Source organism: Populus alba, chromosome 4 (assembly GCF_005239225.2).
Source record: "Populus alba chromosome 4, ASM523922v2, whole genome shotgun sequence".
NCBI lineage: Eukaryota > Viridiplantae > Streptophyta > Magnoliopsida > Malpighiales > Salicaceae > Populus > Populus alba.
Genome location: NC_133287.1, coordinates 8,151,074 through 8,166,301, shown reverse-complemented (window position 1 = coordinate 8,166,301; position 15,228 = coordinate 8,151,074). Strand labels below are relative to the sequence as shown.

General features: G+C 32.9%; 1 protein-coding gene across 1 annotated transcript; it reads right to left on the bottom strand.

Moving 5' to 3' along the window:
• Positions 1 to 11,138: 11,138 nt before the first annotated feature.
• LOC118048998 (uncharacterized protein At1g66480) lies at positions 11,139 to 13,039 on the bottom strand. Its single transcript, XM_035058854.1, has 2 exons — positions 12,338 to 13,039; positions 11,139 to 11,498 (listed from the first exon to the last, which is right to left on the bottom strand). The coding sequence occupies exons 1-2, from the start codon at positions 12,926 to 12,928 to the stop codon at positions 11,427 to 11,429; spliced, it is 663 nt and encodes a 220-aa protein (XP_034914745.1). The 5' UTR covers positions 12,929 to 13,039; the 3' UTR covers positions 11,139 to 11,426.
• Between the last annotated feature and the right edge of the window lie 2,189 nt (positions 13,040 to 15,228).

Below are 15,228 nucleotides of genomic sequence, written 5' to 3'. Positions count from 1 at the left end.
TGTTTGGAATAGTTTTTTTTTCTTGATTATATCTTTTAATATTGAATTGGTTAGGAAATAAATTGCATGTTTTATTAATTTTGTTTTTTTTGTTTTTTTAGTGGTATCACTATCTTAAATAAGTTATTATTTTTAGGTTGGTAATTAATTTTGTGATCATATATTTAAAAATAATTATAAAAAATAAATTATTAAACTCAATGGAGTTGATAACATAGTTAGTTAGGGGACTAAGATCGATTTAATTTGTCATTGTTTTAATAATTTTTGTGAAAAAAGTTATTAACTTAGAATTTTATTAAAAGCTAAGGTATGTTTTTAATAATTATCAAGATTAATGTAGATCCATGAAATCAATTAATTTAATTTGAGCTAATTTTTATATGATTTAGTTTGAAAATCGAGTTACATTAGAAGATTTTAAAATTAACTTGTTAAGTCTAGTTTAATAAAATAGTAAAAAAAACCTCTTTGTGCTTTAATATTATTTTTATATTTTAAAATATTTATTCTACCTGTGACAGAATGTGAGTAAATAAACTAGTAGGATGATTTATACTTCTGTGTGTTTTTTAATGCGACGTGATCTATATGACATGAGAGTATAGTTGTTGGATGTGATTTGGATACTAATTGAAAAGTTGGGGTTAATGAGTTGATGAGTTATTAAAAAATTCAATTGGGTTAATTTATTTTTACCATGTTTTCTGCAATTCAAGTTACGTGAATTTCTCATGTTAAATGTGGTTAAATAGTGTTACAAGGAATGTAAAAACAAATGTTGAAAATGAAAGGTTATATAAGTTGTGGATGCAAATATCAAAGGTGTTTAAGTGTAGATTACTATCCCATAATTGATTGAGACTTGGAAGTGTTTCTAATCGAGGTTTAAGTTACTTTTAAAAATAATTTTTTATATTAAAATATATTAAAATAATTTTTATTTTTATTTTTTTATTACTAAGTTAAAACAATCCAAAAAACACTAATTTTTTTTCAAGTTAAAAGTACTTTTGAAACTTTTTATTTGTTTAGATTTTTAACTATTTAGGTCGAAGGTCACCCCATTTCCTTGTCAGCACTTCTTTCTTAAGTGGAATGCCTTTTATTGACGGATTTAAGATTCAAAAAAACAAATCATACAGTGATTTTATTTAAAAACAAAACAAAACAAAGATGTTTTTGGTTGATCCAGCATACACATGAATAAAATACACAAAATTAACCATTATTTTGCTGCTCCGATATGGTGATCTCATTTATTATGCTTCAAATCATTTAACCTGAAAGAACTCAGGAATGGAACTTCTGACATGTGAAGTTATATTTATAGGAGAATGGCTATCTCATCTTAATTTTATCTGACAAAGTGGGTTTTGTTCTGATATCCTGAGCTGCAAGTATTATGGTAAGGAGCTTCATTTATGAGCCTTCCAGTGGTAGAAAGAACCGACTCACTGACAGCTAGTAAGTGCAATAATGTATTTGAAATATAATGCACCAAGTTTTATTGCTCTCCATCAAAGTGTGCCAAAGAAAACGACTGACTACAACAATACGTTTGATTAGTTGATTGGTTTTATTTGGAGAAAATCAATCATCTGTACTTGACTGATAAATTAAGTTCGATAATTATGTCATGATCATGGCTTTTGGAAAGTTATTTGAGATTGTGATTTATTGTTTTTTAATTATGTCTTTTATATATATATGTTCCAATTTCATTAAAGTTTAGACAAAGGCTGAGACCTCACTGTCTTGCCTGTGCAAGAGTATCATTGAGCTACAAGCTCATTGATTATGAATGTTTTGTTGTTAATTGTGCAAAATACCAAATAACTAAATTATTTTTTTCCAGTTTAACTTGAAATCTAGCTCAAGTTGAGCTCTGAGTTGTGGGTTTTTTGAGTTGTTCCCCCAAAACAAACCAGGTTTAACAACTATACTTTGTAAAATAAAATAAAATTTGGTAACTTGATGAAAGGGATAATCCCCCTAAATAATAATAATATACCTCAATATTGTTGGAGTAATTAAATGCTAAGGTAGCAATAGGGTGGTTCGTATTGGATGTTGTACCTACCTCATACCATTACTGATGCAGCTCTAGCCAGTACCGGTGGTGGCACCAATAAGTGATGGTAGATAAAGGGGATAGCTAATTAATGGAGAGGAAAATTTCCATGGAGGAAACCCATAAATGCTTCCTTTTCTTGGTAAAGAAACTATTCTTTGCTAGCTAGCGCATCTCTTGTACTGATAATATGCTTTTACACTAATTTCTGGTTATGCAAATACCTTGGCTAATCAAAGAGTGTCGTAAGGAACATAATTTTTGTAATCCCATTTGTCAGGACTCAGGTTTGTAGTTATTTTTCAAAAAACTTTCAGTGGGCACAACCAATTCATTTCCTGGGTGGCCATAACAATTCATCAATTGGTACTTGTTTATGTTTATATATAGATTACCAGAGCAATGTCTGGCCAAATCTGAATTCGGGATTCTGCAGGAAAGTGTCAATTTATGCTCCCCTCTCGTGCTATCTGCTCTAGGTGAATCAAGCCCCGTGGTCATGCCCTAGCCAGTTATACTCTACATCGTGACTTGTCAAGATTTCAGTATATATAAAGGAAATGAGCATTTGATTTTGAAGACAATAAAAGAAAAAAATACAGAAATATACGGTAGTGTAACTTTTAATTTGTACATGTCATGTAATTTTCTTGGAGTCTCCTGCCGATCAACAATGCGTGCAGCATTTAAATATGTATATTATTGTTTTTCCTATATTATAATCCTGCTAGAGAAATATGTTCCAACATTGAAGAAGCTCATGAATCATGTTTGTTTATTCAGTCAGCCTCGTCAGTTTTGTTTATCCAGCTATGTGGAATTGAATTGTATTTTGCATGTGGTTAGTATTCCAAGATAAAAATGATAAATACAGGAAAGACAGCATCGTGTTTAGATGAATAGATATAAATAAATATATAAAATAAATATATTTTGGGATAATTTTAGAATATATTTGTGTCCTTCTTTCCATCTCTCAAACAATTAATTGCATGTAATAATGGAAAAATGTTCGATATTGCAGAAAGAAAAAAGAAAAACAAGGGGAAAAAAAGGTTTCAGTACACTAAAAAATTAGAATCAAAGTAAATAAAACAAGATCACCTGAAGCCAGAGTCACTGATGACAGATTAATGTCTTAATTTGAACCCCATATAGTTTAAAAGAGATCATCAGCATATAAATATAATCCTATTTATTGGAAGGTTAATTATGACTGTATTATAATTATAATCTAGCAATTAATTATAATAGATCAACGACAACATGTTGATAGGACAACATTAAGAGCTTTGAACTATGTAGTAAATAACTTGAAGACGAACTAATTATCTAATTAGAAGAAAACTAAAATGGAACTAGATAGCCTTGACACCAGATTCTAAGTTACCAAATCACCAGCAGCTCTACAACTCCAAGGCCAACCAAAAGCAGCAACCATCTAACAGCATTCTGTCTAGCACCACTGTAGAATTTCCAATGATCATAAGGATCAGTTTCAGACAAACTCCCAGGAACACTGGTCACATAAATAAACCTCGGGGGTGGTGGTGCAAGAGGAGTACAACACGGAGTCTGAGGTGCCGGTGGTGGTGGTGGTGGTGGGGGAGGAGGAGGCAGCTGGGCACATGGGTTGACGCAAGGACATGATCCACACTTTATTCCAGCATCTAGTTCTCGGGGAACTAATGCTTGGTCTAGCTTTTTTGTCACGATAGCACTACATACGGGAATAATAGTGCATCCCATGAAGGAAAGAAGAGAGAAGAGAAGAAGTTGGTGAGGACTGATCATTTGATGCATGGACGATGACATTTTCATGTTGAGAGAGAGAGAGAGAGAGAGAGAGAGAGAGAGAGAGAGAGAGAGAGAGAGAGAGAGAGAGAGAGAGAGAGAGAGAGAGAGAGAGAGAGAGAGAGAGATGATGATGATGATGATGATGATTTGAAGTTTTGAAGAGGAGTGTAGGGTTATAAAATTAAGGGAGCTTTTTGCATAAAGATAGGCACATATGGGTTAGGTAAATTTAGTTATTTTGAAAATTGCTGAGGGGGATATGATAAGACCATTTCAATGTGTTGCAATGTTTTGAAAGCGAAATGCATGTGGAGGAAGTAAATGTTAGGGGTCATGCGCGTCCAAATTTTCTTATTTGAGGTAAATAATCAATCATGTCTTAATTTTATTATGTGTTGGTTCAGTGCAAGATAAGTGAGTTCATTTTATTTATTATTATCTTTGATTTAAATTTAATAAAAGATATTATGAAAAAATTAAATAAAATTTCTCTTGTATGCACCAACTAGTTCGATTATATGTGACTCATGCGAAAAGTAAAAAAATCAAATATAAATTTAATGTGTTGATTATTTGTTAAATTTACATAAATTATTATAATAATTTTAATGTTTTATATAGATATGCTAAGCAATGTATTAGTCACTAACTTAATAGGAAGACACATACCCTTAATTTATCCGATTATTCTAATTGATTTTAATGTCATGCACATATATAGTTGGAGATTTGCTATCTTGGCATGCTTCTACAAACATCTATGTCTCACATGTATGAAGAGGGTCTAACAAGTTAGAGGATATTTGCTAATTCTACAAGTTTAAAGTGAGAAATACTATTGTTACTTTAAATTTTTGCATTATCACAAAATAAATGAAATGTTTTTTTATTAAATAACAATTATGATTGTGGTAGCATCTTTATGTGTGTAGACCCTAGATACCCCAATTGTGGTCTAGAACTGTTAATTTGATTAATTTTCATGATTCAAAACCACGATAAAATTATATTTGATGTCATGGTTCACGATCACGATATTTAGCCAAATTTAATTGAAGTCTATGGGTTTTTTTGAATTTTCATCTTGGTTTTTTAGTTATAATCAAGTTGATTAAGGAACAATTTGATATATTAATAAATAATATAATTTTAAAAAAACTATGTAGCGAATGAATTGCACGTGCTAGGGCATATGTCACTCCTCCGTTCTTAGATGACTTGTATGGTGTATTACAGTGGCCAAAGACAACCACCATTGATGTGGTTGAAATTATCTGGATGGACCCTCCCTCCCTAGACATCGTGTATAACTTAGTAACCTCTTGTTTGACATTGTCAACCTTTTTTTTTTTTTTTTTTTTTCTCTCTCTCTCCTTACTCATTAATTTTCTAGCACGACTAGCTAAATTTCTAAACTAGCCCTTCAATTTATTTTTTCTTTGTATTTAGTCTTTAGTTTTTATTTTTTTATTATTTATTTTATTTGAAATAATTTATTAAATTGGATTTCTTTTCAATTTTATCCTTTTTTAATATTTTATTTGTCATATTTCATATTTTATTTCGTCTTCAATTTTTTTCCAAGAGAGCTGAATTACCAAGACCCAAAGCTTCTCCCAAATGGATCATTTTTTTGACTTTATTGTGAGACGACTCTTCTGCAGATTCCTTCAGGTTACGGGTATTATTCACCCTGATGTAATAGTCTATATAAGATATGCTTGCTGAGGAATGCAAGGAGAGGAGACTCCCAGTGGAGGATACTTTCTTTAGTCTTGGTTGTTCGGCTGTTGTGGTCCGGTGGTGGTTGGGTGTAAGAGGCAGGCTTTGGGCTTTGCAGTGGGATTCTAAAGAATTATCACTGCTGACAGGGGTATAAAGTTGTGGCCAGAAAGAGTCTCTTTTGAAGGCCATGCTTTGATGCTCCAGTGGGCATTCACATCGTATAAGACAAGGCCCCGTTCTGCTTGGAGCTGATTTTGGGAAAGCTTGTTGGAAGAGAAACAGTGGTGGGGAGTACTAGGAGCCGCTGTCTCTTGAAAGAGATCTTCAACCACGATATGTAGCCGTTCTGTGTTATCAGTGGCATTTATTGTGGCCGGAAAGCTATGATCGGAGACCTCATATGTCCCATGTGGGCTGTGCTTCCTTTCCTCCACCGTGTGTGCCTTGTCATCAGCTCCAAAATTCTTATCAGCAATAGCCAACCTGCAAATGTTGTGATCTCCTGCCAAGACAAAAGACAGGTCAGTCGACACTTCATCATCTGAGTCACTGTCAGCATCTTCTCCCTGAAGTAACGTGGTTTGATATTCTGCCACAAAGCATGAAATTCCTTTTGCCTCTGGATATCTTCAAGGTTCAATCTCATCCAGCTGTATGTGTTCTAACTCGGAGTTTAGCATGAGATCTATAGAGTCGTGGATCTCCGGCAAGCAGCAAATTAATGAAACAAAAACATGTGTCCTTTTCCTTTACAACAAAATAAAACGTTTCCATATACAAGCAACACGTAGTAACCATTGCCAGGAAACGATAACACGTTGCACTCACCCTCCATAACCCAATCAAATCAGCCTCCAACCTCTCATGCCCTCAAAGCTTCTATAAGAACTAGTCACAGACTCCTCAAAACGAATGTGATACTGAAAACCCACTTCCTAATTTCAGAAGTTGTCCTCTTCATTAATTTATTCCTTTTCAATCCATTGCCAGCACTTGCTACCTCTCTTCTTTTCTTGCATTTCTTGGTAATTGACCTTTGTGTTATTTTTATCTTGTTGGTAAATATTTCTTGCAATACATAATATGGCCGGTTGAACCGATGTGTGTCCAATGTGGCACCACTAGCAACCCTTGCCGGTGTAAGGTGGTTGGTCCAACTGTTGGGTTCGTGGCATTTGCTGACGCGGCGGTCGTGGAATGGCCGCTAGGAGCCGTTGTTTATCTCTTTAAACGCATGAAGGGCTGCAGGGATCATGGCCACTGTTGTTTACACTCATGCAATACCCATCTAATGGTTGCTTTTGACGAGGGTTTTTCTGGTTGGTTTAAGAGAATAAGAGGAGCAGAGAAACAGAGCAGAGGAAATATGCCACACTGCTTCTCATTAGATTAGCTGATATAAATAAAAAGAATTGTAACAAGCTAGAAGCTTATCCCTGAGGATCAGTGTATAGCTTAAAACACAAATTCAAAATTTAAACAAACTGAAGCCGTTACAACAATACATGATAAGGAATTATGAGACTTCTCTAATATGACCCCTCAAGATTGGGGTAGTGTTACGAGACCAATCTAGGATTTAAGTTAAAGAAATCGAGACTTGCGAAGAGGTTTTGTAAGGGCGTCAGCAAGTTGATTATCACTTGAAACATGAGAGACACGTAAAATGTCATTTTGAATCTTCTCACAAAATGAAAATCAATGGCTACATGCTTCATCCTTGAGTGAAAATTTGGGTTTGAGCACAAATTGGTTGCCCAGATATTGTCACAATAAATCAAAGGTGTCCAAGGCAGAGCAATACCAAGTTCTATCTTGAGGGAACTTATCTAGTTAAGCTTGCAGCTGTGGCAGCTACTGACCTATATTCTCGATTTATTTATGAGATTAGCAAGGAGATTAATGTAATCAGACAGTGGGTGGTGGATATCTTTCATATAATTAACGGAATGATTGGTAATAACGACATTAATATTGTATATTATAGGACACAAATTTTACTACGACTCCTACCAATAATCTAATAAAATAATTCAAATAGTTTCTGGTTCTTTATGGTTTCCTAGAAGCCTCTCCAGTTTTTTCCAAGTAGAGGCACCGTTCAAAACTTTTGACTGGTAAAAGATAAAAAAAGACTTCAATTCTTCAAGCACGACCCAAGTCAATAGTCAAGTCTAGATGCATGTCAGCTCCAACGTGAAACGGAACTGCCAATGAATTGTTGACTAACTGTGTCCTCTTCGAGAATTTTAAGTATTTAGGTAATTTTTCCATACTGGGTAGCCTTAATTCTCAACATCTGCTCTCCTTCACGTTCTTTGTTTTCTGCTTCTGATTTCCATGGCAAGACCTCTACTAGCCCTCTCCACGCAAAACAATTCATTTTTATCAGAAACCCCAATCTCTTGTTTCCTTGCTTTTGTAGCCATACTTAGTGTCTTTTCTCTTATAACATTCCTTTGCGCTTCTCACCACAAAGCAAAGAAATCACGTAGACAAAAAGATGAGGAAAGTGTAACTTCACAATATTCAAGTGAGAAAAAGCTTCTTTCAAAGATAAATAGTGATATTAAAGAAAAGGCTCATTCAATGGTGAAGATGATTTCTTGGAGGAAGCTGGCGCAAGATGAGGAGGGTGATGAAGAAATTTGGAGGAGGTCAATCATCATGGGGGAAAGGTGTAGGCCAATTGATTTTTCCGGGAAAATTATGTATGATTGTGAAGGAAATCTCATTCCTGATTCAACTCAAAGAGACTAGAGTGAAACAACTGCTCCCTTTTGGAATTCTTTTGAGGTATCAAACATTGGATGAAAAATAATTTATTCGCAAGAAAGAGTTTTTCTTCAAAGAGCCAGATATTTGAGTGGTGATATGATCTTTACCACAAAAAAAAAAAAAAAAAAAAAAATTGGGGGGGATTAAGTTTCAGAATTGTAAAAAAGTTGTACAAAAACAAGGAATCAATGTAAATGGAGGTTTAGCCCTTTTGATGATGTGTTATTGAAGGCTTTAATTAACTAATATTTTTCTTGACCCTGGCTAGCTTGTGAGTTGACTTCACATGAACAAAAAAATTTTGTTTCAATTATCATAAAGAAATTAACTAGTTTCTAAATAGTGGATGTTTTAGGAGGTGCAAGGGAGTAATTTTTTAAGTATTTTTATTTTAGTTCTCTGGTCTTTCAATTCTTAACATGCATGAGTGGGAATTAATGGTATTCCCATATATTTTCGTTTTTTTCTCTATCTATACTTCAAAACTCCTCTGAACATTCAAGTTAATTTGCATGTGTTTTATGAAATCTCTATGATCAATTGTCTTTTTTTGTTACAGAAAAACATTAAGAATATTAATTGCTAAGTCTACGATTGAAAACAACATGTGCTCTAGATGTCTGGAGACTTAGAGCCTTGTATCCAAATTGTTCAATGCAAGATGGTTTTTTTTTTTTTTTTTCTTTTTTCCTGGTTTCTCCTCGAAAGATAATGATGGACAGGCAAATTTTGCAAAAAGTTGGTGTTCGAAGATCAGGATCATTAATTCTCAGTCTGATAATTGGTTGGTGGATCGCTTCGTTTTTTTTTCTTTTTCTTCAAGAATTCTAGAGCCTAAGGAATGGCTAACAGGATCCAGCATTCTGGTGTCCAATGGGGCATTTTGTATGTACTATTGAAGTTTTATTTGTTGATAAAAGTATTTGCGAGGGATTTTTTTTTGTTAATCAAATTCATTTTCACGTCCCTCAAATTGTTGAAATTGGCTATATCAATCTTTGTACTTGAGTTTTGGGCTTGGAAATCCACACGCTAAATTTCAATTCATAATCTCATGTGCTCTTTCTGTACACCTCATATTCATTTTATGTTGGCAATGTGTACACATCTAATTGAATGAAGAGATCGGATGCTATAATAAATTGAAAGTTTAAGGGCTTATATATTCAAATTAATTTCATTGGCAATGTCTAATTTGACAAGGAGTTATATATAGTCATGGATATGAGATCATATATGAGTGGTATATATTCACTTTTTTATTGGCCCTCTAGTCTTAAAAACGACCATGCTCCTCTTTCTCCTCCAACATTGTCTTTGTTCTAGTTTTATTGTATTTAAACGTGTAAATTTATAATAAATATATGTTTTTTATATTAAGATAATTTATTTTTACATACTTGAATTTTATATAAATTTAATTTTTTAAATTATTACGGATGAGGTTATCAATGGACTCATTCCATCAGTATATTCTAAAAAGTTAGAAAAAAATAATGTAAATGCCACTTTAACTGTTATATCACCAATGGAATTATTCCATCAATATTTTACAGAAAGCTGGAATAAAATTACTCCAAATATCATTATCAATCACCGATGGAATAATTTCATTAGCATATTCTAGCGGGTAATTTTATTTTGATGCACATTGTTTGTCTGTAAAACCATTGGATATTTTTTTATCGATAGACTTTTTGACAAACAAGAAATTATTGACAAGGTTTTTTCTGATGACCGTATTCTGTCTGTAATTTTATTGGTAAAATACTGACAAAATATTCTATGGTAAAACTGTTTAACAATAATTACCACACTTGGTATTTTGTTTGCTGTTTGATTCACAACATAGATAGCTAATTTTGAAATTCTCTTCATACCGAAAGCAAAATGTTTCTAACTCTTGCCAATATTCCACGCAGTAGATCATTCTCTTTTTTACTTCAAAGTTTTGTGGAAAAGTGTTTGTTACTGGATTTGTTTTAAGGGATATTGTTATTATCATAATGTTCCCATAATTGGTCCAAAAATACCATGTGGCTGAAAATAAAAAATATAAAAAAAATTAGATTAATCTCCCCGTTTTTCAAATCGAGCTTCATTTTTTTTTTTTTTTTCTATAATAACCTGTTTTGAAATTAACTAACTTCCAGTGTCGTGCCCATTACACCATTGCATTAACAAACGAACAGAGTCCTAGAAATGATTTGGTTTGAAAGAAAATCCTGTAAATGTGACTTTATGTTCATCATGTTATTAGCATTTTCAATGTGCGTGAATGGGAATGGTTCTATCCATTAGGACACAGCATCTGCTTGAGGTTTTTTGTTGTCATGTTTGTTTACTTTCGCTGATACTTGTAATTTTTCTATAATATTAGGCTCCTGGTTTGGACTTTGGACAAAATTAATTTTTCATGATCATAGCTATGTAATTGACCAAATATTGAATAATATGTACCGAATTGCATTATTGTTGGTTAATTTCTCGTGTCAATAAACTATCAATTTATGATTACGTCTCCGTTACCATAATTTAATTAGTACTTAATTATTTATTTTTCTTATACAAATTTAGACCGCCGGGTTGACAATATTTCAACAAATTAGAATCTTTAAATGTGAAATTGCTAACGGGATATCTCGCAAACTAAAGAGGTAAATAAATGTATCCAGAAAATCTTATCGAGTTCATTGAGGAATTGTAGTTATTATTGTTTAAAAAGAATTTTTTTTTAAAAAGGACACAGTAAATGTTGCTAGAATTAAAATTAACAATAAGTCTTGATTAGCCATAGAATCAGCTGGAGATTGGAATTAATATTCTCGAATGAAGATGTTGAATCGAACTAATGGGATACACAAATATGATCACAGCTGATCCATGCCTAAATTGTAGCCATGTATCTTGCAATTAAATTGCAAAAAGACATGATGACAAAATATGTACAACAAAATAGTTGCCAATGAGAGGCTACTGTTAAAATTAATGAAGAGGGGCTTCTGGGACTTCTGGTCTCCAAACTCCATGCTTTAAACTAGTTGATTATTTGCTAAGCAGAGGCAACAGCTAAACGGGTTTCCCCCTCTTCTTGAGCAAAACTCACTCGTTTCTGCACATTTGTCTGATGAAAAATGTCAATACATAATTTTGTCCGAATTTCACAGAAATTTAAATATCTGAAGGGTTTTTTTTTTTTTTTTTTGGCCCCCCAAGGCAACTAGGGCGTAATAATTGAAGTATATATAGCTTTCAAGTACCAATTTAAACTAGAAGAGGAGACTAATTACTAATGTCAACCCAATGGACAGAAGACCTAGACAAGGATCAACAACCCAACTTTATTTTGGTGATTGTAACAGCCAAGAAATTAGGAGGTCAATTATAAGGTATGTGACCTACAAGAGTAAGATTCTTATACATCTATACCACTTGTTGTTTAACTCTTTTGAGCAAAAAGTGAGCAATAAATTATAAGAATTGTTCACGAACGATGAAGACAAATATTCTTATTTCTAGCATTATCTAGTATATGAAACGTATAGTATTCTTTTTTCTACTATCATTATCTAGCATTTAGTTAGAGTATGGAGACAAAAAAAAAAATAAAGATAATAGAAATACATAAAACTTGTATCCACAAACTTTCTTTAAAAAGATAAAAATTCATTCTATTTTCCATCTCAATCTTTATCGTTTCTATTTTATTTATTTTTTTATCTCTTGTTGTCTAAAAGACTAACTAGTCTCAACGTGGATGTTATTTTTTATTTACTTTCCTCTTCCATGATTTGCAGTATGACTCATTCCTCTTACAACACCTTAGAAGCATTAAAGAAATCAGTTTTATTTTAGATGAATCGTAAAGTCAGGACTCTGTTGCAAATCTTCCTAGCATGTACGGAACTCAGGATTAAATTAAGAAATGCACATGAAAATCAATTAAGTTGAAAGATAACACACCTCATTAGCTGCCTTGAAACTCTCCGTGATGATACCAAGCTCCGGCTTCCAATGCACGTGCCGGTGCCCATCTGTACCATTAATACCACCGGAATTTCGCATGTATAGATCAATAAGCTTTTCAGCCACCTCTACTTCATCTTGGCTCTCCTCCACCAATTTTTGCACTTGGGCCTTAGGCAGCCTAACTTTCACCTGAACCGGCTCCCGCCCATCTGATGTTTGACTCGACGATGGTCTAACCATCGACAGGTCAGAAACTGACCTCCGAGATAGCATCAAGTTCTCAAGCCGTTCTTTGGCGCTCATCTGTATAGCTGACCGAACCCTCCTAGTACTCCTAGGATCTTTTTCCTCGGGAATTTGAGGCAACTCTATTAGGAAATATATTTTCTTGGCCTTTAATTCTTGTTGAGGCTCTAATGGCTTAGCACGAATCCCAAAATGCTTAACAGCTTCCGAATCCAATAATACATACCCTGGATAATCCTTAACGACCTCGCCGGCCGTTGCCGGAGTCTTTAACTTGAAAGTTTCACCATTGATCAACATCACCTTTGCTTTATTCCCTCCTCCTAGATTGTTTCCCATCTCTGCTTGTGAAATGTGTTACTATCATAAAATGTTACGTCCGTGACAGTATTTATAAGCCTTGTAGGAAAGACGTTAAACTATTTAATAGGAAGAAGTAGCACGTTTTAAAGTTTGGTATGGTGTGAATTTGTTGAAACTCTCTCGATATATATATATAAAAGTCAAAATCAGAATGTGAAACTAGATAGCGGGAAAACTCAAAAATTCATCACGACCGGGTATGTTTATTGATGACGTCGAAAATAATGATTTTATTATGTGTTTTATATTGTGGTACATGGTACTTTTTAAAAGTATTTTTTGTTTAAAAATATATTAAAACAATAATTAATTTTATTTATTTTTTTATTATTATTAACATATCAAAAATATCAAAAAAAAAAACACTTGAGAAAACATTAATTTGATGTTTTTTTCAAGTAAAAAACACATATAAAAGGCACTTAAAAGCAGAATTTATCACAGCCAAACACTAAGAAATGTTATTATGAACTTCCTTTTGTGTGAATTTTCAAGTTATTCTAAGATAAACTTCCCTCTATCCAAGCATTTGTTTGACCATATTGTATTTATAAGCTAAACATTTTTTGTTAATTGATTACAAGAGAAACATGTAAAGATATACATAATAAGTTTTTATTTTTCTTTTCTGAGATGGTATATTATAATCATAGTATGATTAAAATTAATAATCTTTTCTTCAAATAAATCTTAAAAAGAATATTCACATTTAATGTATTCATTGAAAGAAAAAAGTTCTCGGCAACGAGCGCAATTCAATTGCTAACTAATAGAGTATCCAAAGGTGTTAATTATGATCCACTTTTGATGTTCCCATTATGCAAAGGTAGTTAATGGGAAAGGGCTTCCGGAGATTCCTTTCTTACCTTGCCATGCACAAAGCGAGACATTGTGGGGATAAGCTTGAGTGTGTATGCTTGGCTCAGCTCAAAAAAGCTAGATAAGTGCAAGAAAAATAGAGTGCTTTACGTCACATTAGATGTCTGTAATGTTGTCCTGCCTCCATTCTTATCAATTTCACGTCAACAACAGTACATTAAACAGCAGCAAGGTCGATCTCAGCGAGCCAGCAAAATCGAACACAATCCCGCTTGAATACTTCTTTTCTTTCTTTCTGATTATTATTTTTTTTAAAGTTAAGAATTTTATTTTAAAAATTGAGGAATATGTTAGCAATATCAATTTTATTAAATAAAAAGGGGAAGTATAAGAACACATACCTTCAATCATATCAATTACATTCCAAGAAAACACAAATATCAAATTGTGGAAAGACATCAATAAATCTCTTGTCTAATATGTCCAAGAGAGAACCTTTTATTTTTATGAAAAATCCCCCATATCATACACTACAGAAATTGGCATTTTACCAACAGAATATTCGTTTATATTTAGATACAAATTTTGCCAGCACGACTTTTATAGATAGGATCACGGACAATTATTGTTCGTTAAAAAAATTATCGCTAGTGATTTATATTATGCTGGTTATTCCAATGGATTTATAGACAAAAAAAAATGTCATACAAAAAACAATTATCAGCATCATTTTGTCGGTATTTCCATCGTTAAAGATAGAATATCACCAATGAAAAGATCATTTGTAATTTTATCAATGATGTATTTCCATATTACACATAAAATTAACATGTTGGTGATTAAATAGTGTTAGTGGTATTTCCAATAATTCTTTTTCAACTCTTTGGAATATACCGACAGACTTATTTCGTCGATAAACCCATTAGTAATTTGTTTAAATATTTTTTAAGGAAAATATAATAAACAGAGTAGAAAAAATTAAAATAAATTAAAAAATCAAATATTTATTACAAATTTAAAAATTTATCAGTTTAAATACAATTCATCTAGAATAAAAGGGCTGGAGGAGGAGGTGGGTCTTTACCGAGACCGAGGGGCAATAAGGAGGAGCACATGTATCACCAATGTATGGTTTAAGCTCCATATACAATCGTCGGAGTTCGGTCATCTCAGCACTAAATCATTTTATCTCAACAATAAGATGGGCCGTCCAAGCTTCAATTTGTTGGTTTAAAATCACCTAGAACTCTGAATATTGAGTGCTTATAACCGATTATGAACATTCAATGGTTGAAATACTTCGAGTCGTCCGCAGCTCCTTAATTGTAGTGTTTAAGAAATCATAAACTCAATTTATATCGAGTCCACCAGATGATCCTGCCTCCAATCATAAATCTAGATCGAGTTCCAGATGGATTGAAGGTTCATCCTCGTATCTCTACTACAACTGGGTGTTA